Here is a 26,533-nt window from a genome sequence, read left to right on the forward strand (position 1 = left end):
GCAGAGACATAGGCATTCAGGTAGGTAAGTTGGCATGGCCCAGGCAAGTTGGCTCCAGGGTAGGCTGACAGGTAGGTAGGTAGGTAAGTAGGAACGCAGGTAGAAAAAAAGGCGGCAACTTTCAGTATCAAAGCACGAATATGGCACGCGCTTTTTTCTGGCAAACCGGCAAACTACCGGAAATGAACATTTCCGGCAAACCGGCAAATTGTGGTTTTGCACATTTTTTTTGGAAATTTCAAAATTTCAAGTTTAACCGGCAAAATTGTACGAATCCTATGAATCTATTTTGATCTACATCTAAATAGATCAAAATTGAAAAGTAAGCAAAAATATCGTCTTATAAAAAATCCCTATAATCTGGCAAATCGGCAAAACCGGCAATTTGCCGATTTGCCAAACCGCATTTGCCGGCCATCCCTGGTACACATGTCTTGGTAGGCAAAGAGTTGAAGGCAGGCAATATAGTACACATTGAACACAATTTTCGAGCATCAAAACCTCATTTATTTAGAGCTGGTAGCTTCCTTACTATGATCAGTCTTCGTAGTCTCCCAGTCGTATGGTGCATCGATGTCGAGGCCAGCAGTAGTACACGCCTCCGCAAGAAGCTTGTAGATGAAATTGTAGTCCATACGATCTTGATAGGCTCACGAGTCAATGTAGTCGAGGATCTTGTTCAGCTCGCTAGCATGTTTGATACCATAAAACAGCTTGTCGCGCTTCTCCTTGCGGCACTCTTCCTTCTCCTTCAAAACTTCACCCTTCTCGTTCATCTTACGCCACGGGAGACCTCTCGGAAGGATCAAGTCGAGCAGCAGGTAGAACCAACTCTCACAGTCGTCTCGGGGACCCAGCTCGGTGAAACGGTGGCATGCGAGTGGAGCGAAACGGACGGTACCCTGAAATTAAAGTGGTTTACGTAACAGTCTGTGGGTGATATCGGGTTTTTGAACAGCGGCCGAGTAGAATATTGGGCTATTGGCTGGCAAGTAGCCGGTGCCGACGAAAATCCGTTTACGCCGCCGCCGGCGCTCGAGCGTTTTAGCGTGCCGATAGCGGCGGCAGCGCGTTACAGTCTGCGCCGTCGCCGGCGGTTTTTAAGCCCTAAGTAGTGGGCAACATCAGTAGCGGCGGGGCCGACGAAAAACAATTTGCGCCGCCGCCGGTGCTGCCGTGCGCCGACACCGGCGCCAGCGCGTTACAGTGTCGTTGCCGCCGGCAGATTTCAAGTACTAAGTAGCGGTCAACATCAGCAGTGGCGTCGGGACAACGGGCACTAGCATGCAAAAAGCCGGGAAATTACCTTGAATCCCACGGCCTCTCTCGGCGTCTTCAGCTCGTTCTTGGTGTTCAAATATTTCCTGGCAATCCCAAAATCCAGGATATAAATGTTGTGGCGTTTCTCATCAAGCCCACACGCATAGTTCTGAGGCTTCAGGTCGCGATGGATGAAGCCTGTCCTGTGCAAATCCTCGACCGCCTCCAAGCATTGACTCGCAACTCCGAGTCCCGTCCCGAACGAGAAGACCCGTTCGGCTCGCTCGTTTTTCAAATCGCCCAGACTCTTGCCGACAAGTTCCATGACCAGGAAGAAGTATCCCTCCTTGTCCTTCTTGCCACGATCCACGATCTGGGTGAAGTGCTTGCCGGCGCCCACGAGCTTCAGAATTGCAATCTCCATTTTGAGCTTCGAGTGCTTTCTTTTCTCCATTTTTTGCTCGACTTTCATCGCGAACGTCTTGTTGGTCTTGGTGTCCTTCACCAGGTAGACTGCACCGAAGCCACCTTCTCCGAGAAGGCGGGAGACGACGTAGTTGGCTTTGCCGCTGCTGATTTCGACTCCCTAAAAAAAAAGAATTGCATTTCGTCAGTAGTAGGGGTTCCAGCTGTGTGAGGCGCGAAATGCGGGCACAACGCCGGCGCTTTGAAGTGCGAAAGGTAGTTATTTGGAGCGGCCGACAAGTCCGGGGTTCTGCGCCGCACTATGCATTTGGATACGTGCGGCAAGAGGGACGCCGTGATGCCGGCGCGGTGACCCCCGAGGCCGGCGCTGGCGCCATTTCGACGACCTTATGGGAGCTCTAGTCAGTAGGCTTTCCACGAAGGCGAGGCGCAAAGAGGGCACTATATCATACTTTGTGTACTGCGGCCGACGCTGCACGGGACCTCGTGCCACTATAGCTGTGTGCCACTGAGAAGGGCGCCAGTGTTGTGGAAGGTCTATTTGTCAGTTACGGCGCGCTGCGTGTCGCGTCGCGGTCAACGACTGTCAATGGAGCGCGAAAAATGCAAAAAAGGAGACCAGAAGCCCGTAATTTTGTCAGTTACGGCGCGTTGCGTGTCGCGTCGCGGTCGACGCTTGTCACTGGAGCGCAAAAAAGTTTACTCACCGGCTTGAAGTTAACATCCTCCTCCTCTTCATTTGACATCTTGTTTCTTTTCTGGACGAATCAACTTGATTTGAATGAAAACCGGAGATAATTGATTTTGAATTGTGAATTTTGAAGGGAAAATCGTCCTTTTATAGGGTGCAAAATTAGGGGGAGGGGAAAGGTCACGAAAGTTTAAGTTAAAATTTGAAAAAAAAAGAAGTTTTGTTTGATTTATCATAACGTCTAAATAAAAAAAATTATTCCAAAAAACAACGTGAGAAGTTAATTTTTAAAAAATGATTTTCAAGAAGTTTCCCAACTTGCTCCGTCCTCCCCCCAAATATTTTAGTGCTCTTGCTCAAAAGAAAGAAAAAATGCACAAATCCTCTTCTTTTTCTCACCAACCACTCATGGCAACGGATTATCCCCACTGGCTTTTTGAGTGTCCAAGTTGGTAAAAGCTGCGACTTTCAGAGACGGATTAATAAAGATTTCAGTTGTTTTTTTAGAGTGTTTTATGTTTTTTCGTCATAGTTGGCAGGGCTTCATTGTTCTGCTAGCCATTCGATAACTTTGAAAAAATAGCCAAGAAATGGGTGGAGAATACTAATTGGGAATTTTTTATTTTTTATTCTCGGATTTGCTAAATTTTGAAAGTTTATCATGAGTATGAGAACGTTAAAAAAAATTTTTAAAAAATTTTTTATTAATTTTTCAGAACTTGTGCCTCAGGAAATAATCTTCTCTAAAGTTTATTTATTATGCTCCGCCCATTTATTGGCTTCTTAGGGTTTTTGGATCAATTATTTTTTAAATTTTTTTGTTGTTTCTTTTATTTGAATTAATAAAAAAGCAAATTCCCGATTTGGCGGGAATTTCAAATTTGGCAATTTGGCGATCTGTCAGAAGTTTTCAATTCCGACAATTTGCCAATTTGTCTGAAATTTTCAATAATTCCGGCATTTTGCCGATTTGCCGGAAATTTATAATTCCGGCAATTTGCCGATTTGCCGGAAATTTTCAATTCCGGAAACTTGCCACCTTAGAAGCCCTACATAATTCAGAAACATTTTTCTTTTGCAAAATTCGAAATCTTAACATAATTACCACCCGAGATTTTGCAAAAAAATCGAATTTTCTTTGTCTTTTGAGACTTTCAATGAGTTGAGAGTGATGATGAGAAGAAAAAGAAATGGCGATAAAATCCAATTTTGTCTTCCTTTCCCCTCATCTACTACTTTTCTCCCCCACCACAATATTTTAACCCGATTTTCTTTGGACCCCTTTGTCTTCCCTTTCGGTCATTTTCCTCATGACCCACACACCTTTATTACGAAATTTTCGTACACTTAAAATCTGAGGCTTAAAGTTTTATTAAGAATTTTTACCTAAGTTTAGGTTTTTGGAGAATTTTTTATATTGCCAAAAGTTGTAAAAAAAATTTTTTTTATTGAAAAAAATAAAAAAATTTCAAAAGCACATTTTACAAATAAATTAAAAAATCTGACAAGAGTTTTTTGTTGAGTTTTGTGCCAAATTCCAAATCAACCTGCCTGCCTGGCCTGCGCCTACTTTGTGCACACTGGTATGTTTTTCTCATTATTTTCTAGTAGAAGAAAACTATTGAGCTTCAAAATGCATTAGAGTTGACAAAAAAAAATTAGGTAGGCAGGTGTAGGCAGGTAGGCAGAATGGCATAAGGTAGGCACATACATGGGTGGGTAGGCATGAAATATGCACATACTCCTGAAGATGTTGCTACCATAGAAGCCCAAAGTAGATTTACAAATAACACGTTCATTTTGCGAAAAATTATAAGGTATGCAGGTATGCAGGCGTGCATAGGTTGGAAGGCATATAAGCAGGTAGGCCTGAAATAGACACGTGCGCCTGTAGATATTGCCTACCATAGAAGCCCAAAGTAGATTTAGAAATAACACATTGTTTTTGCAAAAAATTAGGCGGTATGTAGGTATGTAGGCGGGCGTAGGTAGGAAGGCAGGTAGGTAGGCATGAAATATGCACATACTCCTGAAGATGTTGCTACCATAGAAGCCCAAAGTAGATTTACAAATAACACGTTCATTTTGCGAAAAATTATAAGGTATGCAGGTATGCAGGCGTGCATAGGTTGGAAGGCATATAAGCAGGTAGGCCTGAAATAGACACGTGCGCCTGTAGATATTGCCTACCATAGAAGCCCAAAGTAGATTTAGAAATAACACATTGTTTTTGCAAAAAATTAGGCGGTATGTAGGTATGTAGGCGGGCGTAGGTAGGAAGGCATGAAAAAGGCATGTAAGTAGGTAGGCATAAAATAGGCCACAAACGCAGGTAGGTAGGCAGGCACGTCCGCCTGTATGTATATGCACCTACCATGGAAGCCCAAAGTAGGTTTACAAATAAAACCTTAATTTTCCGCAAAATCAGTAGGCAGGTATGTAGGCAAACAGTTATTTTTGTTTTTAATTTTCAAATTAAAAATAAAATGAAGTTGTTTGTTCTGAAATATTTTCTTAAAAAAAAACAATTACCGGAAAGTTGAAAATTTTATTTTAAAATTTAAAACTTAATAATTTTCAAACTAATAGTAAGTTTTCGTAGAATTTTTTTCATTTAATTTCTGACCCTTTCCTCTACAGTACCCCATTGTACAACCCCATTAACCCCTTAAAGCTCGTCCTTTTAATCCACCCCATGACAAGGCCAATTTTCTCATAAAGCCTCCAAAAATTCCACCCCGTGGCAGTTTAATTTGTGCTCTGCTGTGCTCAAAATGGCTATACAGCTCATAAAATTTTTTTTTCGGGGGGCCGCCCATATTATTTCCAAGAAAACTTTTTGAAATTTTATGGGCCATCGAAATTTCGAGAGGAAGTTCTGGTTTTTGCACTTTCGAGACAAACTGATCTCTGCGCCAATTCTTTAATCTGTTTTGAAAACAAAATTGAACTTTTCAATTTTTTTTTTATCCGAAAACTGAAAAACTTTAATTCGGATTTTATTTCAAAACTTTTTTTAAAAATTTTATTTCAAAGCTAACCTATCGACCTTGCCTGCCTTCCGTGCCTACTAACCTACCGACCTTGCCTGCCTCTCGTGGCTACTTACCTACCGACTTTACCTGCCATCCGTGCCTACTAACCTACCGACCTTGCCTGCCTCCCGTGCCTACTTACCTACCGACTTTACCTGTCTTCCATGCCTACTTACCTACCGACTTTACCTGCCATCCGTGCCTACTTACCTACCGACCTTGTCTGCCTTCCGTGCCTACTAACCTACCAACCCTGCCTGCCTTCCGTGCCTACTAACCTATCGACCTTGTCTGCCTTCCGTGCCTACTAACCTATCGACCTTGCCTGCCTCCCGTGCCTACTTAACCTATCGACATTTTTTGCGTCAAAAGGCAGTAGGTCGCCTTCAGGCTACCTTCTTTTAAAACATGAGAAGATGTTCCCTCTATTATTTTAAGCTTTTTCAAGCAGCTCCCTAGCCTGAAGCCTTCCAAAAAATCAATTGCTCAGGCATGTGACCGCTTTCAGCTAATCTCATTACCTTCTCGTGTGAAATTTCATTTTTCTTTATGTTTTAGCGTTTTTTGCTGGTTTTATTGGTTTTTATACTACTGATTTTTAAAATTGAAATTTTTCAGAAATTTCAAAAAAAAAATGTTTTAAAAAATTTTCTAAAAATTCTGAAAAATTTTCAAAATTGTTTTTACTGAAAATTTCAAAAAATTTCCCAACAAAAGTGACATCATCATTTCTCAAGCCCATTCATCTCTGAAAAACTTTCAGTTCTCAAATTTCACTTTGCCCTTTTTGTTTCCCATAATGTCTACATTTTTTCAACTTTTAAAACTCAAAGTTCAATTACCCTTTATTTCAAAAAATAATTTCAAGAATTTCCAGAATTATCAGCCAAAAATGTATATAACAACATCGCGAGTGAACAAAATGCAGCCTGGCGAAATTCTGACGTGGATTATGTTCTGTTTCACAGTAGCTTTGGCACTAGGCGTGGTCGCCTATTACAAGTTTTGCAAAAAAAGTATCTTGTAGTTTTTGCAGTTTTTGTAGTGTATAAATAAAAAAATTTCAGATCCTTATGCTCATCATCATTATCAAAGGCCTTTGATTACGAAAAATTAGACAATGATTTCAGTGAGTTTGGAATTTTTTGATAAATTGCCAAATTGTCAAGTTTCAATTGTCAATTGTCAAATGACCAATTTGTTATTTGACAGATGTCAAATTGTCAAATTGTCAAATTGCCAAGTGCCATCTTGTCAATTGTCAAATCTCCAAGTTGTCAATTGCCAATTCGGCAAATTGTCTAATTGTCGTTATGGAAAATTGTCAGATAGCCAAGTATAAAATTGTTAATTGTCAAATTGCCAATTGTCAATTAATGTCAACAATTGTCAATTGTCAATAATTGTCAATTTGCCCATTGTCAATTGTCAAAAAGTAAAATTGGCAAATTGTCAATTGACAAAATTTCGAATTTTCAAATTGTCAATGATTGTCAACCATTGTCTAATTGTAAATTGCCTATTGTCAAAAGGTCAAATTGGCTAGTTGTAAATTGAATAATTTTTGAATTGTCAAATTATCAAATTGTCAATTATTGTCAAATTGTCCATTGTCAATTGTCAAAAAGTAAAATTGGCAAGTTGTCAATGGAAACAATTTTCGAATTGTCAATTGTCAACTGAAAAATTTTCCAATTGTCAAATTGTCATTTATTTGACAGAAAAAAACAATTTTAAAAATTTGCAAATCGAAAAAAAAACTTTTTTCCCTCACAATATTTGATAGATCTAAAAAAAATTTCAATTTTCGAAACCGAACAAATTCTCAAATTTCGAAAATCTCCATCTCTAATGAGCCGGAGCACAAGCTCAGCGGCGTGGTGGTCCACCATGCTAGAGAGCACAAAGAAGCGAGAGACCGCAGACACATCCAGCAGAGCTTCTCCAGCTCTCCACACAAATCGATTATATTTTTGTGCTCACATTTTCTCATTCTGCTTATTGTTTTTTGTTGCTCGGAAATAAATGCCACAAATTGATGGATATTCTCATAGACCTGGAGATGTTGTGGGTTTTTATTTGATTTTTTTGTTGGAAATTTGAAAAAAAAAGGTTTTTGTCGATAATGGATAATTCTGTCAGAATTCAGAAAATATTATGAATTCTTAATTTTTTTGTTAGAAAACAAGTTGAAAAATTAAACAAAATTTCAAATTTAGCGCCAAAATTGTTTTAAAAAAGTCAAAAATTTAAACAAAAAAATTCAACTTTTTTCAGAAATTCCAAGCGGGTGAATGGTACACACTTTACGCATCACTTTTCATGACTATTCTCATAATTGCAGTCGTCTCATATTATACACTTATTGCTCCTGGTAAGCGGTTTTTTAATTAACAAAAATAATGTTTAAATTTAAAAAGCTCCTAAAACCAATAAATTAACAATTTTTCAGCTGAATCAGCATGGAAAGTATCAAAGCGAAAAAAGCAGCAGTGATTGGTATTTGCCTGGTTATTCATCGATCCTCATATTTTATTGATTGATTTTTTGTACATTTTTGGCTTTTCGAATGAAAATTTTAAAATTTGTGGTTTGATAAAAGAAAACGAACAATATTTGAATGAAAAATTATTTTTCTGAACTTTTTTGTCTAGAAATGCGGCAATTGTGACATATGCGACAATTGATGTTCGGCAAATTTTTTTGTCGACAAATGGGCAAATTGGCAATTTCGGCAAAACGGCAAATTTTCGGCTTGCCGATTTGACAGAAACTTTTGGCAAATTGCCGGAATTTTTCAAAGGGATTTTTTATAATACGGAAACACTTGAAACTGCGCCTTTTTGAAATTTTTCCCATTTTTGTAAATGATATTTTCATAGAAATTGCTTACTTTTCAAAATAGATGTAGGAAAATTTATAGGATGAGTACAATTTTGACGATCAAAATCGAGTTTTTGAAATTTCCAAAAAAAATTTGCAAACCTAAAATTTGCTGATAATTTTCAGCAATTGCCAATTTTCCGGCAAATTCGGCTAATTGGCGACTTGCCGGTTTGCCGGTTTGCCGATTTGCCGAAAAAAAAAGTTGTAAATTAATCGAAAACTTTATTAATGTTATTTGAAGTTTTGTACATTTTATAGAAATTTGTAAAAATATTTGCCAACATTTTTTCAAAGATTTTGAAATTTTAAGTCAAATTAAAACTTTTAACTATTCTTTAAAAGAATTTCAAAATTTCAAAAAATAATTAAGAAAACTCCGCCTTCATTTTGATCCCAAAAAAAAACAATTTCCAAAACCACTTTGCCAAATTCGGATAAAATTGAACAAAAAAAACCGTGGATTAAACGTGACATAGACGTACATCCAATAGGCTTAACCTCAATTTGGAGCCACAAGGTCATCCATTTGCACACTTTGTGACCGAAGGATCACAAATTTTGGAGAAAAAAATTCCAGAAGAAGAAGAATGAGAAGAGGCTATGAAATTTATTCAAATGAGTGAGCTTTTTTTTCTCTATATTTCGAGAAATAATTTTTTTTGCAATATCTAAAAAAAAATTTAACTATGTTATTCCCTTTTTTTTTTCAAAAAATACCGGATTTTTTCGCGTTTTCAAAAAAATTGTAATATTTTTTTAAAAATTAAACAAACTTGCTTTACTCAATTTTATATTCATATTTTAATTTTAGCCAAAATGGAATAACCAAAAAATATTTAAATTTTTTTGAAAAAGTTAGATTTTATTCAGTAAAAAGACAATTCATATGACTGAATTTACTGAAAAAATTCACTGATAATTTTTTCCCCAAAAATCCAATTTTGTGAGCAAATTCATAAGCTCTTCCAGTGATGAAAAATTCCAATTTAATTTTATTTTCCACACCCACTTGATATTTCCATTGGGTTCACACATTTCTGCAACAAAAAAATTTGAGGTTTCTGATATTTTATCTCTCTCTTGAATAGATTGATGATCTTCTGGCTTCACCTATCTATCTTCTTTGCCAGGTGGAGGACCTAGCAATTGGTACTTAGACCTTTTTTCATGTATTATCACACTTTTTTATTAGATACGTTTTAGCAAGTTTTCTGGAGTTTTCACACCTTGTTTCCTGTTTATTTTTGAGCGGAGTTTGTGAAATTTAAAAAATATGTAGTCCAAAAAAAATTATGAAAAATATTTAAAATCTGAGTTTCCCTGAAAAAATTGAATGTTCCATCAAAATTTTAAATTCCCGCGAAAATTTTTCGCGCAGTTATTTGAGTTGAATTTGAAGCTTTTTGGAAATTTTCAATTCTTGTCAAAAACTTTATTTAAAATTAAAACAATAATTCTTTCAAATTTCCCGCCGAAACTTCTGAAAGTCTCGAGCCAATTTTAACCATTTGCCAGAATGGAGCTCCAAGAAGTGCTCATAGCCTCCAGCTCCCCAGAAAATCCTCAGAAACCACCGGAACCCTCCAGGAATTTGGAAATGGAGCAACTTGATCTAATCAATCACTATCACAAGCACTTTGGAAGCCATGTGTTCAATATTGCAAACATTTTGAGAATTGATCTGAGGAAACCGGGAGCGAAGAGAAATATCAATGTACTTGTGACTGGGATTTTGTTCATTTTTGGTAGGTTTTAGGGTTAGGTGGCCGTGGAAGAGAAAACTCGGTCACTGACCTCGATTTCTCTTTGAAAAAATTTTTTTTTGAATTTTTTTGAATTTTTTTCTTGGATTAAAAAAAAGGGGTTGCTCTTTTCAGCAAATGATTCATTTTTTCAAAGAACTTATTTTAAATTTTTTTTTAAACTAGACCTTTTTAAATTTCACGAATTTTCTCTTTTATACCTGGGTACCTATTCATGCCTAGGTGCCTATTCGTACCTAGGCGCATATTCATACCTAGGTACCTATCCATTCCTAGGTGCCTATACATTCCTAGGCGCCTATGCATACCTAGGTGCCTTTGCATACCTAGGTGCCTTTGCATACCTAGGTGCCTATTCATACCTACGTGTATAACCATATCTAGGTGTCTATCCATTACTAGGTGCCTATCCATTCCTAGGTGCCTATCCATACCTACAGTGCCTATCCATTACTAGGTGCCTATCCATTCCTAGGTGCCTATCCATACCTACAGTGCCTATCCATTAATAGGTGCCTATCCATTCCTAGGAGCCCAATTTTGAATTTTTTCAGCCGCCTACTCAATATGCTTCAACATCAAAATTACCTTCTCAACTCGTCACCTTTCTGCAGAACTTGCAGCTCAACTGCTCATTATTCTATGGGCTGTGCAATCTCTGATTTCCATGGTAGTACCGTAGATTTTTTTAGTTTGGTTTTTAATAGAAAATCTAAATTTTTTAAAGGTGTTTCTAATTTATTGGCAAATCTATGGGCATTTGTCCGAATTTCGAGTCAAACTTTCACAGTGTCAAAATCTAAAAGGCCTGGCTTGTGAGGATGGTCAGAAATACATTGAAGTCACCACCAGAGCCTTCTTCTCCGCGATTTTTCTCACATGCTCAGTTACGGCGGCACTGGCAACTAAATACCAGTTGGAGGAGAAGCACACAGTGTTTCAGGAAAAGCAGTCATATGTAAGTTTTCAGAGCTTTTCAATTTTCTAAACCAAATTTTGCAGATCTTCTTCTACCCGGCACTTCGTCCATTTTATACCCTCATCACCACATATCTCTATATTGTTTTCAACATGACCCTGTTCATTTTGATTCACTATACAAATGCAACTATGCTGGAAATGCGATATTTCAATCGAGAAATCTCGAATTTCAATGGTTCGGGAGATGGAGCATCTGCAAAGCTCATCGAGCACTTGGAGATCTACAGTAATTTGTGCACAGTTATACGGCATTTGGACCTGATTTTTCGGGTGAGTTAATTGGAAGGCAAAAATAAACAAACTACAAACTATAAACTACAAACTACAAACTACAAAATAAACATACCTTCGTGGTGGACCACTTCTCCCGTCGTCGCATATCTAACGATATTTAATGACGTCTGAATTTTACCAATGGACGTTTCGAACGAGATTCAATAATTTATCTCTATAAACAATTTTCACATGACAGACGGGATTACCGTAGCAGACTGATCGGGTTACTGTAGGGTTACTGTAGGGTTACTGTAGATATTGTTATGTCAAGCGTGTATCCCAAATATAACAATTTCCAGCTCTACACATTCATCATGATAGTCATCACGATTCCATCAATGATCTTCACACTTATGATGATGAATCATCGAATTCATTCATTCTATGACTTGATTCTATGCATGCCAACTATCGGATTATGTGCATTCAGCTTCTTCGCAGTCACTATTGCTCCAGCGAGGTTGCATGATGAGGTAGGTGAAAGCTCCATATGATTTTTCCGTACTTTTGAATTTTTGAAAAAAAAACAGCTTTTGGTTGATTTCCGCTGCTTTTAAAATAAACTTCCGTACAAGCTAGCATACTATGTTTGTTGTTTTCTGGTTAATTTGAACATGCTAAACAGTTTCATGAAATAAAAAAAAGCGCTCCATATGATTTTGCCGTAATTTTTTATTTTTGAGCTTTTGGTTAAATTCTGCAATTTTTTTAAAGAACTTGCGTACAAGCTAGCATATTATGTTTAGTATTTTCTTGTAAATTTGATCATGTAAACAGTTTTATAAAGCATAAAAGAATCGCTCCATATGATTTTCCCATACTTTTGAATTTTTGAAAAAATCAGCTTTTATATATTTTTATCAATTTTTGAAAAAATACTTCCGTACAAACTAGCGTACTTTGTTTGGTATTTTTTGGTATTTTCTACTATGCTAAACAGTTTTATAAAATAAAAAAGAATGACTCCATATGATTTTCCCATACTTTAGAATTTTTTAAAAAAATACTTCCGTACAAACTATCATGCTATGTTTGGTATTTTCTGGTACATTTGAACATGCTAAACAGTTTCATGAAATAAAAAAGAAGGGTTCCATATGATTGTCCAGTACTTTTAAATTTTTGAAAAAAAAACAACTTTTGGTTAAATTCTGTTTTTTTTTGAGTGACTTAATTTTTAGTTTGTTATCTGTCTCCTTTTTCTTTTCCTTTTTTTCTAAAAAAATTTGGCCGTGTGGTAGAGTTGAACTCTGCCAGTACTGGTGCAGTTATAATGTTTTGAACTTCCAGATATGTCGATCTAAAGGATACCTGTGTCAAAACCGTTCAATTTGGTTCCCATACCGTAAGGAAGTATATTTAATTGCAAATACGCTATCATCTCACATGGAACAATTCGATCTCGGGGTCTCGGTTTGGGGATTCGCTTTGCTGTCAAGGCCGCTGATTTTGGGAGTAAGTTTTTTAAAACATTTTTTAGTAGTGTCAGTGTTTGACTTGGCAATAGACTCAACATTATACAAATAATGTTAGATTTAAATATTTTAAAGAGTTCCCTAATATTTGGTCAGCTTTTGAACTAGGTACAAATGGTACAAGAACTAGGCACATCCTAAAAGTCGTAACTTGTCGCGGTCTAAAAATTGATTCCCCTCCATTTCAGACACTCTCCGCGACTGCCATGATGTTGTCACTATTGACCGAACTTGCGCCGAAAGCCGAATTATTGAATGAAGTTTGACAAATTGTTCATTTTTATTCAATCTTTTATTTTCTTTTTCTTTTTTTTTCTTCAAGAAAAATCTACACCGGCCAATATGACAGACAATTTAAGTACAAATATCAATGGAAGGGGGAAAGGCTCAACAACATAAAGTGTCGATAAATTACTAATCGGGAGGACTCGAAAAGTTACGAGTATCATCTAAACTGAAACGGCGAACTCGTTGGCTGTAAGAGCTTTAACATCCTTTGGTGAATCAGAAGCTACCACTGCGTTGTGAGACTCCCCAGATCCTTCTCCAGATGATTCAAGGGTTGCATCACCGGATCCTTCCCCGGATCCTTCTCCAGACGCCTCAACGGCTTCCTTGTCTCCAGAAGATTCTCCTGATCCTTCACCGGAGGATTCGACGACTGGCTTCTCACCGGATGACTCGCCAGACCCTTCTCCTGAAGATTCGACGACGTCCCGTCTTGCGCGGAGGTGGTCAAAGTCGGCGAAGATCTGGAAATTGTTAGAATTGGTGAAATTAGAGTTGGAACATGGGATTTGATGGGCTCAGCACAGCTTGATTTTTTGCTGAGGTACGCTTATTGGAATCCAGTTTTTTCAAATTTAAACTTAATCCAAAGGTATTGTAGTCTAGAGTAATTCATAACTATACTTTACTCTCTATCCTAATCTGCAATGTACCATAACCGACCCTACACTGCATATAGGCATATAGGCATATAGGCATATAGGCTTATAGGCATATAGGCTTGTAGGCACATAGGCATATAGGCATATAGGCATATAGGCATATATGCATATAGGCATGTAGGCATATAGGGATATAGACATGTAGGCATATAGGCATATAGGCATATAGGCATATAGGCAAAAAGGCATGTAGGCATATAGGTTTATAGGCATATGGCAACCTACCCTGTCAAAAAGGGTGTTATGGTAATAGAGTAACCTAACTAATTTCAGAACTTTTAGTGATATTTTAAACTTTTTTTTTCTAATTTGCATATTTAATAAAGTACATCCGTCATAAGTTTATATATCCTAAATGCCAAATTACCTTCCAACTTAACAGGAGAAATTTCAAAATGCATAATATTAGTTCTCATCTGTTCACCTATTTTTAAAAACTAAATCCACACCCTAAAAATATAAACTTACTGGGACAGCGACACAGGCAATGAGGGCCAAAATTGTGATGGTCTGCATATTGTGTATAGCTGAAAACTATTGGAAATTACTTTGTTAAATAACTATACTTGTTTACAAAAAAACACACACACGGAACAAAACAAAGGCGGAACCAGAAAACTATTACATCCTTCATCTCGAGGTCACATACTTGACAAGAAGTTAATCAAGAAACAAGCGATGACTAAGTGATCGCCTGAGACAAAAGCTGTCAAATGTGAAGAAGGCAGGGTGGGGAGGTGGAGGGGAGGAACTAGTCGAACGACGTTAGGATTCAGGTTCAAATTTTCTTATCTCTAGAGGAATTGGTTATCGGTTCCTTCGGATCTTCGGATTTTTGTCAGGATTTGGATTTTATTAGCCTTATCCAATATGTTTCTTACATAATAGAGACATTAGCTAATTAGAAAATCATAGAATGGTATAACTAATGGTATAACATGAAATGCAAATAATAATGTTTTATTCAATAGTATCACACTCTATGTCATATTTGATATGTGAGAAATTGAAAAAAAAATTAATCCTTTATAAAAGTTAGAATATGAAAGGAATAAAGCATAAAGCATATCAATATATTTCAGATTAGCATCTATCATATATTTAAGTACTTATAAATAAATAATTGTTTGGTAAAGTTTATCCGACATGACAAAACACGAGCGGTCTCACAAAATATAACTGCGAGCTGTACTACACTAATAATGAATATATGGTTCAGTAAATTTTAAAAATAATACAGTCATAGAGTTTTAGTATCATTTTAAACTCCATATACAAACTATGTCAAATATAAATGCAATTAACTTTTGGCAAAACTTGAAAAGTTAGATAATAAGATGCTATGTGTAAACATAAAATCTTATACATGAATGAATTTAAATTCACGAATGTTCTATTTAAACGTTAGCATTACGTATGGTTATCGGTTCTTTCGGATCTTTCATGAAAAAACGAAATTTCGGCATAGTTTAATGATGTTTAAAGGAACGTAGTGTTCTGGAACTTATAGTAATAATTTTAAAAGATAATAAGTAGTTTTAATGTCGTGCCGTCTTGATTTTATTAGAATTGTACATTTTCCTTTGGCTTGATAAAATTTTTTCTATAATTTTTAGTTTTTAAAAGTTAATATTTTTAAAATGAACCGAGTTATAAACATACTAACAGATGAAATACGGTACATAATAAATCCTTATTGTTAATGTTTCTATGTACTTGATATGAATTGATATGAATAATGGATATTTAGTCACACCATAAATTTAGTATCGAAAATATGAACTTTAGAACTAAAAAAACATACATAGAAAGGCATCAGCTGATTATCATTCCCTAAATATCCTTATCAGTTTATCAACTAATCACTTTTTATCAAATCTCACTCAAGATTCTTTTATAGAAGATAATTCAAAAAAAAATTACCTCAATTTCATGAAAAATAAAAATTAAAAAAAAAAAAAAACTGAAAAACCAAATTATAAACTGCATATCATTCTAGTACCCCCTTTTATACATGGAGATGACGTAATCAAAGTGGGGGCGGACCCTACACGAAGTCACGCCACGCCTACTTTGAATTTTTGTGTCTGCAAGTGAATTTTTACGAGCGTGGAAAACAACAGTGGAATCTGATGAGAAATAAGGAAAGAATTCTTCAAAAGAAGAATTCCGAGAAGACACCACCACCACCATCACAAAAAAGATAAAGTTCCTGAGAAATGGAAAGTCCTGTAAGAATGGGGGAACGGAGGATCATAAAAGTGTTGTTGTGGGCGAAAAAAGAAACGAGAAGAGGGTCAACTTCATGTGATATTCATCAGTTTCTGACACATTAAACTATATTTGGTGATCATTAATATGTGTCAGTTTGTATTAACAGTAACGTACATGTTGAAACAATTCGCACAAAGGGAAAAAAGAAAGGGTGCTGCCGTTCTATGACGTTTATTAGTTGGAATTTTCAAAAAGGCATAAATAGTTTTTGCTGAAAATTTCGGTACATCTAGCATAAGCGAATTTTGTAATTTTTCGGTTGTGCTCGAATTTTCAATTTCATATTGTTTCGTATTGCGTCGCGATTGTTTCCCGAATTTCAAACGGTTCTCCGTCGCTTTATAAGCCCAAAAATTTCTGCATAATTTAAATTAATGAAATATCTTTAAATTATGTTGTTCTAAAAAAAATAAAATAGATCTCAAAAGTTTTGAAAATTTTGAAGACTCAATTTTCATACAAATTCCTTGCACAGAAACATTTAATTAGTAGTTCTCAATTTTCTCGTGGATCTTCAAAGCTCTACAACCATTTGCAGCAACGTTATACAGCGCCTTGAACTTTCGACCGTGCGGCGCGGTCGCGTCGCGGTTCACCAACATTTTTAGAACCCGCGTAACTTGGTTTGAAGTGGTCCTTAGTGTTTGTCTCGAAAATCAAAAAATCTATGAAAACTCCTTGACAAACAAATTTTATTTATGAATACCTCAAAAATGAGGTCATGATCCGAATCTATTGTTGAAAATTGAAAATGCAAATTTCTTTTCTTGTGTCCATTCATCAGCCCATTCATCGTTTTTTTTTCCTATCACCTCAGTTTCTCCGACAATAAAATCAACATTGGAAAAGAATGATGTGTGTATGTGAAGTTGATCGTTAAAATTGACTAGGTGGGGTGGAATATGTAGAATGCAAGTTTTTTTTCGAAATGTATATTTTTAACAACCTGGAAATGAATAATATAATGAGCTAAAAAATAAAAACACTCAGAAAATTTCAGCAAATTTCGCCTTTTTTGAGCCAAGTTACGAGAGATCAAGTTTGGTCGATAAACCGCGACGCGACCGCGCCGCATGGTCGATATTATATCTCAGCTGAAATTAGGTCTAGAGTCCTGAAATTTTATAGGCGAGCTGATAACTATAACATCATTAATTCTATATAGTAATTGCAAATTTATTGCCAAATTCCTTTTTTTTTTCAACAATTCAATCTTCCTATGTAGTTAGTTCTTTGTGGCTTCTTTTTTCCAAAATTTTTTTCCTCGAAACAAAGACATAGGATCACTTTGTTATTGTAGTAAAGTAACTTTTTTCTTCTCTTCCTTCCTTTTTTTGGAACTGATAAAGAAAAGAGAAAGGGAACAGATCTTGTGTGACACACAATCATAAACAAAACGATTTGGAGAAAATGAGGGCAGTTTTAATGAATTGAATACAACAACCAAAAAGTGGGCCTGATAGATGTACTGTTTTCAGTTGTTGGTTGGGGGAATTGGTCTGAAAGTGTCACAGTCGAGCAAAAAAAAATCTGAAAAGTAATTACAGAAAAATGTTTACTATTAATGTTTTAACTTCGTCTGAAATTTTCAGAAATTTAGAACGTTTTAGAGGAAAGATATGCCATTTCAAAGTTTAGGACGTGCGGCACGGTTTCGTCGCGGCCGCGTTGCAGTCGCGTCGCGGCTGACCTATTTTTCAAAAGGTTGTAACTTTGTTCTCAGCGGACGTAAGGCTCTGAAAATTGATACGAATAACAATAAATTAGTAAGCAACGTATTCAAAGATTTTCAGCGTTTTTGCATTGCTTTGCGGCACGGTCGCGTCGCGGCTGACCTACTTTTTTTTCAAACTGTCGTAGCTTCACTCTAAGTGAACCTAGAGGGCTGAAATTTTTTGAGCGTACAATATTACTCCTCACTTATGCAAAATTGGCCCCTATATTCCTGGGTTTCTATTTCTGTACACTTTCGATTTCAACGCACTTTCAAAGCTTTAACCGTTCTTAAATCAGATAAAAGTCACCGATTTTTGAGCGCCGAAAACTACGCAACATCCTCTACAAATTCTGTCGTAATGTCATTTGAATTCATGCGGAAAGAAGTTTCCAGATAGCTGATAACGATCTATGATTCAACAGGATTTTTTGGCAGGAAAAATGTTAATTCCTTTTTTGAGGGAGGTATTGAACATATGTTCAGTTTTCAAAGTTAAATTTCTAATTTGGGGTAGCATATTGCTAATTGGATAAAGCGTGGGGACTTTTAGCTAGAATCGCTTTAAAAAAAGTTCACAGAAAAACTTAATCTCAAAAAAAATTACAACAAGTATCAAAAACAGAAGAAAAATTTGCTTATAGAATGCTCAAAAAATTTTAATGTTTCAAATTCCATAAGAGCCGAGTTACGACAGTTCGAACAATTCAGATAAGCCGCGACGCAACCGCAACGCGACCGCAACGCAAACGCGCCGCGCGGTCTCAACTTTGTGAACGCGTATCTTATCTACTAGGAGTGCTAGACCTTAGAAATTTTCAGAATTGATAGAAAAATTGAAAATCTGACTGAAATTTTCAGAAAGCAAAAAATAGACAAAAATTGAACAACCATGGGGAATAGTTCAAAAGTTCAATGAAATCAAATCATATCAGGCAAGACCAAAACCAAAAAAAGTTTATGATTGCGCCATTTAATTTTTTGTTATTTTTTCTTTTATACCCCTGCCACACACCACAAAAATCCTAGCTTAACAAGTTTTCTCGCAGCCATTTTCACGGATTTTTCATTGGCGCCGCGGAAATTTCAAATAAAAAATTTGAAGGGAAAGAAATATGGTATGCTTATCAATTATATCACATTTATAAGATTGATATAATTGAATCGTAAAGGAGGTAAAACACAAAGATTAAGGGGGTTATGGTTAGCGGGGGGGGGGGGGGGGGGGGAGCGGGAGACAGGATTTTGCAGGGGGCTACAGAAGTTTGGAATTTGGGGGTCGAGAAAGATGGCTAGTTTTGGAAATGCGCAAAAACGTGGGACCATAAAATGTCGGGTGCTGAAAAAGTGTAGCAACTAAAACCAGTAAAATGTCGGCTGCTTTCCTTGAATCGGCAAACAGCGCCACGTGAGATGTCGGATGCTTCTGCAAGAAATTAGACCTCATTGCGAGTCAGCTAGATGTTGGCTGCTATCTGAAGGATTTCTGCAAACCTGGGAGTTGTCGGCTGCTTCAAAAAAATAAGTCTAGCCGGTTTATTAACAAGCATTCATCATCAGAATAATCAGAGAAGATACATTATTTTTTCAACAACGAAAAAAGAAACATTCAAATATTTGAGATCGAAAACGGGCGTTCTACGTCACGAAAAACTGAGATCGAAAATTCGGTGTGGTTGAAATCATCATGCTCGAGAATCCAATCACAAAAGTATTGCCATCGCCGTCCGTAGTAGCCCGACATAAGCCCAGCCCACTCGCGATGAGCATAGTCCAGATTTTGACCAGTCGGACCCCAGACTGTTAGGATGTCACCGGCGGTCACCGGGAACACTTGACGTTCTTCTGATGTTGGGGCGATGGATTTTGCATTTTCTGAAAAAAAATTGATTAAGAAAGATTGCACAGGGCCATAAATCTACAGTACTTGATCTTAAATTTAAGATATTGTAATTTTGAACTACAGTAACCATATTATTGAACTACAGTAACCCTAGTTTTGAACTACAGTAACCCAACTATTGAACTACAGTAACCCTAGTATTGAACTACAGTAACCCTAGTGTTAAACTACAGTAACCCTAGTATTGAACTACAGTAACCTTAGTGTTGAACTAAAGTAACCCTAGTGTTAAGCTACAGTAACCCTGGTGTTACACAGCAACCTTGGTAGATAATAGTCACGCCGCACCTACAGTACTCTATACCTTACCAAATGATACATCTAGGCCACTTCACCACTACAGTACTTGTAAGATACAGTATACATCCTATACTCCTATAGATATTCCGTAACCGTAGCCAAGAGCAATCCTACAGTAATCTTAACCCTCAGGCCAAATCTACAGTAACCCACCTATCCACTGCCGAACATCCCGATTCGAGTAACTTTCCAACTTCTGGAACATTTCCATCAACATCTCACAACTGGCGCCAACTTGCTGCTTATCTTCCATCAAAAATGCTTCTGACATTGATAAAGCCGCCTCATTTCCCATCTCGAATTGTGTCATTTCCCGCATCACGTCGTTCAGGTCTTCTCTAAAAAAGGAGATAAGTGTTCGGATGAAAAATTCCTTAAAAATCCTACCTGAACAGAGGATGCTCGCCGAGCACATGGACCAGCGCTGGCAGAAGCTCTCGGAATCTCGAAAACGTCTCTTCTACCGGGAACCAATACTCTATTTTTCTTCCAAATCCAGGTCTATGGTATAGGAATACTGAAAATCTTGGCGTTCCCCATTTCTCGGGCTGATTGTAGAATGTGCCAGCCAGCAGAGTCCAGAACTTCTGAGCCACTTTAAAATCTGCAGAGTATCGGGATTCCGAGTACGCCTTGAGCCAGTTGTTCAGAGGAAGGGGCTCCGGGGACCACATTCTATCGATCATGAACTGGTAGACCACATAGTTCTGATCGATGGCTTCCATTGAGAGCCCGGCTCCGACAAGGTTCGAGCCGGCCTTCATCAGCGCCAGCTGATAGCCTTTATCGATTTTCTGAAGGTTACCACGGAGTTCTCTGGATCCTCCAAAATTGTGAAGTAGGCACCAGACGAAGTGATGTCCCTGGAACGATGACGTCATCTGCCATGCTGGAACCACCTCGGCGTAGAGGTCAAGGATGAGCAGGTTGCCGACTGGAATTGCGGAGAGGAAGGATTTGATCGCCCAGGCTGGCCATTGATCGTAGGTGAACGACCAGGATTGGAGTACCCTGTAATAAGAGGAGTTTTGAGGAAGCGGCCAACATTATTCATGCCCAAAAAGGGTAGTAATTAGTTGTCACGCGACTGCGGCCGACATAGTTTCTAGCGGCCCACATCTGACTTTTTCTATTAACAAAGCAGATGACGCTTCACAGGCTACGTCACAGACTACAGACTAAGCGGCAGACACCTCCCGAGCCACCAAGTCTTCATGGCGACCGACATTTCCCGGTTTTCACTTACCAAACACAATTTTTATCCACCTTCTTGCAGGAGTTCATGATTGCTTGAGCGGTTTGCTTGACGAATTTCGCGTCGAACTTTGCCGACTCGCTAGGCAAAATCTCGTTGAACGGATCCGCGCTGTACATGTTTGTTACATCGCCTCCGAACATCTTCTTTTGATGTCTCAAAAATGTGGAGCCAATTTTCTGGAAAAGCGGGTCAAATGGAGATACGGAGAGCATGCAAGATGTTTCAGAAGTGAAGTTGTTCCAGCGCGGGAGCCTATTAAATTTTGAGGCCGGGAACAGCGTTTCCAGGTGGTCTGGCACAAAGCCAGCAAACGTCGGCAAAATTGGAGTGATGCCAAGTTCAAGGAGCCGGTCGATAATCCGCTTGGCCAGGTTGTGATCGTTGAGCATCTGAGCATCCGAGAGTCCACCGCCGTAGGCTTTCAGGTTGCCCATACGGTGCCTGGAAATTTAAATTTTTCGGAAAATTTCTTTAAAGGGCTCACCATGCCAAATATGCCTGTGAAGTGAAATAAGAATCCAGCTCATCGCGTTGAACACCTAATCCCATAAAAATGTCCCGCCATATGATCTCCTGGCCGAGCGGCATTAGGACCGTGTTGAAGCCGTCTGAAATTAACGATTTTCATGGAAATCGGGCTAGAAGCACCCGCCCAGCCTAAGCCTAAGCTCAAGCCTAAGCCTAAGCCTAAGCCTGAGTCTGAGCCTAAGTCTAAGCCTAAGCCTAAGCCTCAGCATAAGCTTAAGCTTAAGCCTAAGCAGTCAACTTACTCAACGCGATCCAATCAATAAATCGTTCCCACTGTGGCCACTCCCACCAGGCGAACGAGTACGAACATCTACGCCTGAGCCAGAACCTAAGCTTAAGCATAAGCCTTGGCCTAAGCCTGAGCCGAATCCTAAGCCTAAGCCTAAGCCTAAGTCTAAGCCTAAACATAAGCCTAAGCCTATACGTCTCTCTGTTAAATTTCGCTTTGATCGGCCAACCGGAACCCTTTGAAAAATTTAAAAAAACGCTGTAATCCTAAGCCTAAATAGCGTAAAAAAGAGCTAACGCTCGCCACTGACGCCAAGCCTAAGCCTAAGCCTAAGTCTAAGCCTAAGCCTAAGTCCAAGCCTACGCCTAAGCCTAAGCGATCAACTTACTCAACGCGATCCAATCAATAAACCGTTCCCACTGTGGCCATTCCCACCAGGCGAACGAGTACGAAAATGTGCACATATTTCCAAAGTAGCGGATTCTGAAATTCTTGCAAAAAATATTATCAACCTCGATTGCCGTGCAGACTCAACTGTTTAGATTCAAAATTTATGAAGTCACTTGTGCGTTTTCGGCAGCCACTGGAAAACGAGCTATTCGACCAGGAGACTTGTGACAGGCATTCGGTGCGGAGGTAGGTCTGTAGGTAGGTAAAATATTTGTTGGGTATATTAATAGGGGTTTACCGTACATTAATAGCATTCAAAGCGTCTGTGGGGGTATTTGCAGTGACGGTTTTCCGTCCGGATTTGTTGATCTCGATTTGAGCCAAGCCGGATTTGGGGAGCTGGAAATATAGGAGGTTTTGAGGTTTTCGTAGTTTGTAGTTTGTGTAGTCTTTCTAGTATTTTCAGTCACTGCTATAGTGTTAAAGCTTATGAAATTATACTAATATTTCAAAATTTACTTTTCATCAAAAAAATTAATATGTTGATCAAGCTTCTCTATTATTTTAGAAAGGTGAATAATAATAATAATAATAATAATAATAATAATACCTGAAATCCATTCTCCGCGGCACTTAGGACCTTCACATCCGCAAACTCTTCCAGAACCCATTCCGGAGCCACCCGCCTCAAGACGCTCCGCCAACTGTTCTTATCGTAGTCCTGAAGCTGAACTCGCAGAGCTCCTCTGGCTCTTTCAGCTCCACATAACACCAAAATGAGCAGTGCCACGTGGAAGTGGCGTGGCATTTGAACTGTAATTGGAAATACAATTTTGAGAGTAAATGTTAAAATATTTAAAATATTTGGAAAATTGGAAGGTGTAACGTTTTGAAGTTGGTGATGCTTAAGTGAAAGGAAGCATTCACAAAATTTGAAAAAAATCAGCAAATTTAATTAGGATTATTGTGCTTGCGGGTTACTGTAGCAAAATTTGAAGCAACACTACCTCTGAGCATAAAAAAAAGTGGTCCAGCAACTACTGACTGACCTCTACCCGTTTTTTTTGCACCGCACTAAAATTGTTCCCCAGGGGCGGATGAGGTTCGAGACCAAAGAATTTCAATTTGGCCGAAAGAACATTTCTCACATTACTTGCCGGATATCTTGTCTGTCGGGGGTACGTGAGCTTTTGGACAGATATTTTTCAAAAGTTGCAACAGTAGCGGGTAACAAATTTTGTGAAACTCGGGAGGTGTCGGGCGCAAGCCAGACCATGTGATCTGGTGGTCAATAAGCTAGGTTGGCCGTACCCGTGAGGTGTCTGCCGCCAGTTGTTAACTAGCCATTAAGATATACTGAGATATTGCGGCCTGTGAGATGTCGGGCTCAAAAAAAGTTGTGTGTGAGGTGTCGGCAAAGAGAATTTAATAAATTTAACAATAATTTTTTTTCTTTGAAGAAGAAGTTTTTCCTGCAAATACTAATAACAAAATCTACAAAGAAACGCAGAGAAAAACAAGATTTGGATAGTCATGAGACCTGAGAGATGTTATCTTGCAAAATTGGGAAGATCGGAGGATTTTCCGGTAAATTTGCAAGGAGAAATGGAATATTTAGGCTGGAAATTGGATATTTGGAAATTTTGTTGTTTTAGCGGAAAATGTGTGATAAAGACTTTTAAAAAATTTTGCAAGAATTCAATTGTTCGAATTTTTCCTTAGGTTTAGGCTTAGGCTTCAGCTTACATTTAGGCTTATGCTTAGGATAAGGTTTAGGCTTAGGCTCAGGTTTAGGCTTAGGTTTAGACTTAGGCTTCAACATAATTATGCCTATCAAGGATTTTATACAAACTAAGTTTAATAAAATTAGTTTTTTTTTTTAATTTTTGGTGCGTATAAATTTTTATGAAGATCTTTTTTTTTAATCTAAAAAGAAATCAATTTTTTATGTAAAATGTTTTTAAAATATTATATAGTTTTGCTTTTTCCACAAAGTTTTTAATTAAAAAATGTTTTTTCAAAAATTCGAAATTTTTCCGGTCATTTAATATTCTGACGAGAGTCTTTTTGAGAAATATTTTTAATTTTAATTTTTAGTCATAAATCTATGTTGATAAGATTAATGTTTAGTGAAAAAATGTTTAAACAAAAAAAATTACGGAAAAACTGCAAACAATTTTTACTATTATTTTTCAAATTTTCAAACATTTTCCCAACGTCCTTATATGAATTAAATTTCCTTCAATGTTCGATCACCAAAATCTGAAAATAGTTACAGAAAAGCGAACAACAATGATGATAAATAAGGTGGAGAATAAATAAATAAATGTGTGAAAATCGCCCAAGAGTGCGTGTTTTGTCGGAGAAATTGAATGAGCTCTGAATATTTTTGAAAAAGTATTTTTTGAAATATTTGGGAGTTTTTTTAAAACATTTTTTCAAAAAAAACATTTTTTCATAGCAAAAACAAATTTGATTTTTCTAAAATCAATTTTAAATATTTTATTTTTCAGAAGTGATATTAATTTGAAGCATACCAAAAATTCTTGAATCCTTATACATTTATTTGAAACATTTTCACCATGTTTCACAAAACTCCAAAAACCAAAAGTGTAATAAATTTAATTCCGCTTGAATGATTTTCCAAATTTAGAAATCGTATATTTTTGTAAAATTACAATTTTAAAAAAATAAAATGAATATTTTGGGGTTCCAAAATTTTGATTCTATCTTTTTTGCAAAACCTGAAAAACTTTGAAATTTTAGAAAATAACAAGTGAAAAAGTTTTCAGAAAAATATTATTTCATTTTTCTGGATGAGAATTGTGCAGCAAATACTTATAAATCTATTTTAAAATTGCATGACGTGCAATCAATGCCAAAAAACTCCATTCGGACTCTGGATTTCACAAAAAAAATATTTATTTGCTAATTCCAGGCAGATTTAGATAACGAGAAAGATCTACGTTGTTAGTTTATATTCGGATTAGAAAAATCACTATATAGTTTCGGATCGTTTTAGAATTAGAATGAGGAGGATTTTATAAAACAGTACAGGAGTCCTCCAGTACTCCAAGAGCTACATTGGCCTAAACTAAGCTAGTAAGATTCGGTCTGAAATAAGTCTACAGTAACCCCACTTCAAGGTGGAGGTAACTCATGTGTTACTACCAAAACTACCAAATAACTTATTACAACTTTTTTCAAAAATTAGTTGAAATTTTTTATGGGTAGTGTAAATAGTGAAAGCTCGGTTTTCACCTATCAAAATATTCCCCTTAATTGCTCAAAGTCCAGATTTTTTGGTAAATTGAAAAAAAAAAACAGAACAGTACATTTCAGGGATTTCAACTGAGCCAAAAAGTCCTACAACGCTACCGTAATGACTTAGTAGACCATAGTAGCAGTGACTAAGAAGCTACAATATTCAAAAATAGGGTAGCTTGATTTATAGAGCTACAATAATCACAGTTTCTTTATCCAAGTTTAATCCTAGAAAGCTAATCAGATAATCGACTTATTTTACTTCGACTCATAGACGAAACAAATGTCGTGATGGATTAGGATTTCAGGAACAGTAATATGTACTATTGGCCTACGAAAGTTCGACGCAAAATTCGTCAAGCAAGGTGGATAAGTATTGTGTTTGGTAAGTGAAAACCGGGAAATGACGGGCGCAATGAAAACCTGTCAGTTGTAACGGAACCCGCAAAGTGTCGGTCGCGCGTGGAAACATGCAAAATTGGAAAACAATTTCCTGGACAGAAAAAAAATGTTTTAATAACGCTTAATACATGCAATACGTTTTTTTTTAGAAAATTCAATAACAAGGTATTTTGATAAACCATGTAAATAGTTTCCCCAATCCCTGATAATCTACTTATTTTTACTTATCAAAATTGGATTTTTTTTTGGAATTTTCTGATAGAGATCGGTCAAGTTAACGTGTCAGAAATTGAGACTATAAATCAGAAATGTTTACCTATATATGTATTATTTGAATGCCGACGAAAAATCAGAGAAAACTGAGCTGAAAATGATGTTACTTTTCAGTCTAATGACGAAGGTAAATTAGGAATGTATGTTTTTCGAAAAAATAAGTTTTGATGATGTGTTCTGTTTTTTACACAGATTTTAATTAATTTCTTTGAAATTCTTACTTATTATTATTATAACTTTTTTTAAAAGTTTTCA

General features: G+C 37.0%; 5 protein-coding genes and 1 non-coding gene across 8 annotated transcripts; 2 read left to right on the plus strand and 4 right to left on the minus strand.

The window, feature by feature from the left end:
• Positions 1 to 488: 488 nt before the first annotated feature.
• On the minus strand, positions 489 to 2,488 carry Y39G8C.2 (Protein kinase domain-containing protein). The gene is made up of 3 exons (NM_064545.6): positions 2,394 to 2,488; positions 1,307 to 1,846; positions 489 to 902 (listed from the first exon to the last, which is right to left on the minus strand). Exons 1-3 carry the CDS (start codon positions 2,430 to 2,432, stop codon positions 651 to 653), a joined length of 831 nt encoding a protein of 276 aa, NP_496946.1. The 5' UTR covers positions 2,433 to 2,488; the 3' UTR covers positions 489 to 650.
• Positions 2,489 to 3,632: 1,144 nt separating this feature from the next.
• Positions 3,633 to 3,686, minus strand: Y39G8C.5. The gene has a single exon (NR_051889.1). It is a non-coding gene; the product is annotated as an Unclassified non-coding RNA Y39G8C.5 (non-coding RNA).
• Positions 3,687 to 6,304: 2,618 nt separating this feature from the next.
• bkip-1 (BK channel Interacting Protein) lies at positions 6,305 to 8,003 on the plus strand (the record flags this gene model as incomplete). Of its 3 annotated transcripts, NR_051890.1 has the most annotated exons (4): positions 6,305 to 6,428; positions 6,480 to 6,541; positions 7,690 to 7,786; positions 7,865 to 7,908. NR_051890.1 is itself a non-coding variant. In NM_001267485.1 (3 exons), 3 exons carry the CDS (start codon positions 6,305 to 6,307, stop codon positions 7,704 to 7,706), a joined length of 210 nt encoding a protein of 69 aa, NP_001254414.1. The 3 variants fall into 3 exon arrangements, 2 of the variants coding, with proteins under 2 accessions (NP_001254414.1, NP_001254415.1); NM_001267485.1 differs by lacking the exon at positions 7,865 to 7,908 and having other exon boundaries at positions 6,305 to 6,435; positions 7,690 to 7,706; NM_001267486.3 differs by lacking the exons at positions 6,305 to 6,428; positions 6,480 to 6,541 and adding an exon at positions 7,402 to 7,479 and having other exon boundaries at positions 7,865 to 8,003.
• A 1,808-nt stretch (positions 8,004 to 9,811) lies between these two features.
• gur-4 (G protein-coupled receptor) lies at positions 9,812 to 13,136 on the plus strand. Its single transcript, NM_064546.5, has 7 exons — positions 9,812 to 10,043; positions 10,616 to 10,731; positions 10,789 to 11,019; positions 11,064 to 11,312; positions 11,618 to 11,791; positions 12,609 to 12,773; positions 12,982 to 13,136. Exons 1-7 carry the CDS (start codon positions 9,815 to 9,817, stop codon positions 13,057 to 13,059), a joined length of 1,242 nt encoding a protein of 413 aa, NP_496947.3. The 5' UTR covers positions 9,812 to 9,814; the 3' UTR covers positions 13,060 to 13,136.
• On the minus strand, positions 13,070 to 14,276 carry cpg-7 (Chondroitin proteoglycan 7). The gene is made up of 2 exons (NM_001027072.5): positions 14,212 to 14,276; positions 13,070 to 13,545 (listed from the first exon to the last, which is right to left on the minus strand). The coding sequence occupies exons 1-2, from the start codon at positions 14,257 to 14,259 to the stop codon at positions 13,243 to 13,245; spliced, it is 351 nt and encodes a 116-aa protein (NP_001022243.1). The 5' UTR covers positions 14,260 to 14,276; the 3' UTR covers positions 13,070 to 13,242.
• Positions 14,277 to 19,254: 4,978 nt separating this feature from the next.
• On the minus strand, positions 19,255 to 23,152 carry K09E4.4 (Alpha-N-acetylglucosaminidase). Its single transcript, NM_064547.7, has 9 exons — positions 22,950 to 23,152; positions 22,643 to 22,738; positions 22,485 to 22,591; positions 22,338 to 22,432; positions 21,677 to 21,800; positions 21,181 to 21,633; positions 20,322 to 20,945; positions 20,088 to 20,272; positions 19,255 to 19,606 (listed from the first exon to the last, which is right to left on the minus strand). The coding sequence occupies exons 1-9, from the start codon at positions 23,145 to 23,147 to the stop codon at positions 19,341 to 19,343; spliced, it is 2,148 nt and encodes a 715-aa protein (NP_496948.2). The 5' UTR covers positions 23,148 to 23,152; the 3' UTR covers positions 19,255 to 19,340.
• Positions 23,153 to 26,533: the final 3,381 nt, after the last annotated feature.

Source organism: Caenorhabditis elegans, chromosome II (assembly GCF_000002985.6).
Source record: "Caenorhabditis elegans chromosome II".
NCBI lineage: Eukaryota > Metazoa > Nematoda > Chromadorea > Rhabditida > Rhabditidae > Caenorhabditis > Caenorhabditis elegans.